Source organism: Galeopterus variegatus, unplaced genomic scaffold, assembly GCF_000696425.1.
Source record: "Galeopterus variegatus unplaced genomic scaffold, G_variegatus-3.0.2 Scaffold21241, whole genome shotgun sequence".
Lineage (NCBI taxonomy): Eukaryota > Metazoa > Chordata > Mammalia > Dermoptera > Cynocephalidae > Galeopterus > Galeopterus variegatus.
The window spans coordinates 1-419 of NW_007747352.1; the positions used below are offsets into that span (position 1 = coordinate 1).

Consider the following 419-nt stretch of genomic DNA (forward strand, 5'->3'; position numbering starts at 1 on the left):
GGTTATTTGATTATAATTTAGGTCTTAGTTACTTTACCTTTACTAGCTGTTAGTTTGGACATGTTCACATTAACAACACTCACCATAAGCTCTGGATATGTAGGTCGTTCTTTGGAATTCTTCTTTAAGCTTAAAGAAAAAAAAATTAATTTCATTAAAATCCAAGAAACCGCCTGTATTTTCACTAGTCTAGGATTTCAGAACCTGTGGGACACTAATCAGCTTTAAAACATAATCAGCTTTAAAAATGCATTGAAAACACAGGCCTCCTATCTTGTCTTTCCTCTTCTTTTACATTTCCAAATTAACTTTTTAAATCACTCTGGGTGTACCTTAATGTGAAAAATAGGTGTGTGTGTGTGTGTGTGTGTGTGTATTTACTTTTCTTTTGATTATTTCCCAAATACATACAAACTTTC

At 32.2% G+C, this 419-nt stretch overlaps 1 protein-coding gene across 1 annotated transcript in view; it reads right to left on the reverse strand.

Annotated features, from left to right (window-relative positions):
• Nucleotides 1-37: 37 nt before the first annotated feature.
• The window catches only part of MAP2K6 (mitogen-activated protein kinase kinase 6), a gene marked incomplete at its 3' end in the record, with an annotated part of 11,326 nt that continues 10,944 nt past the window's right edge, over nt 38-419 (reverse strand). Inside the window, exon 7 of the mRNA XM_008564643.1 lies at nt 38-129. Within this exon, the coding sequence (XP_008562865.1) occupies nt 38-129 (92 nt within the window). The remainder of the gene's footprint in view (nt 130-419) is intronic.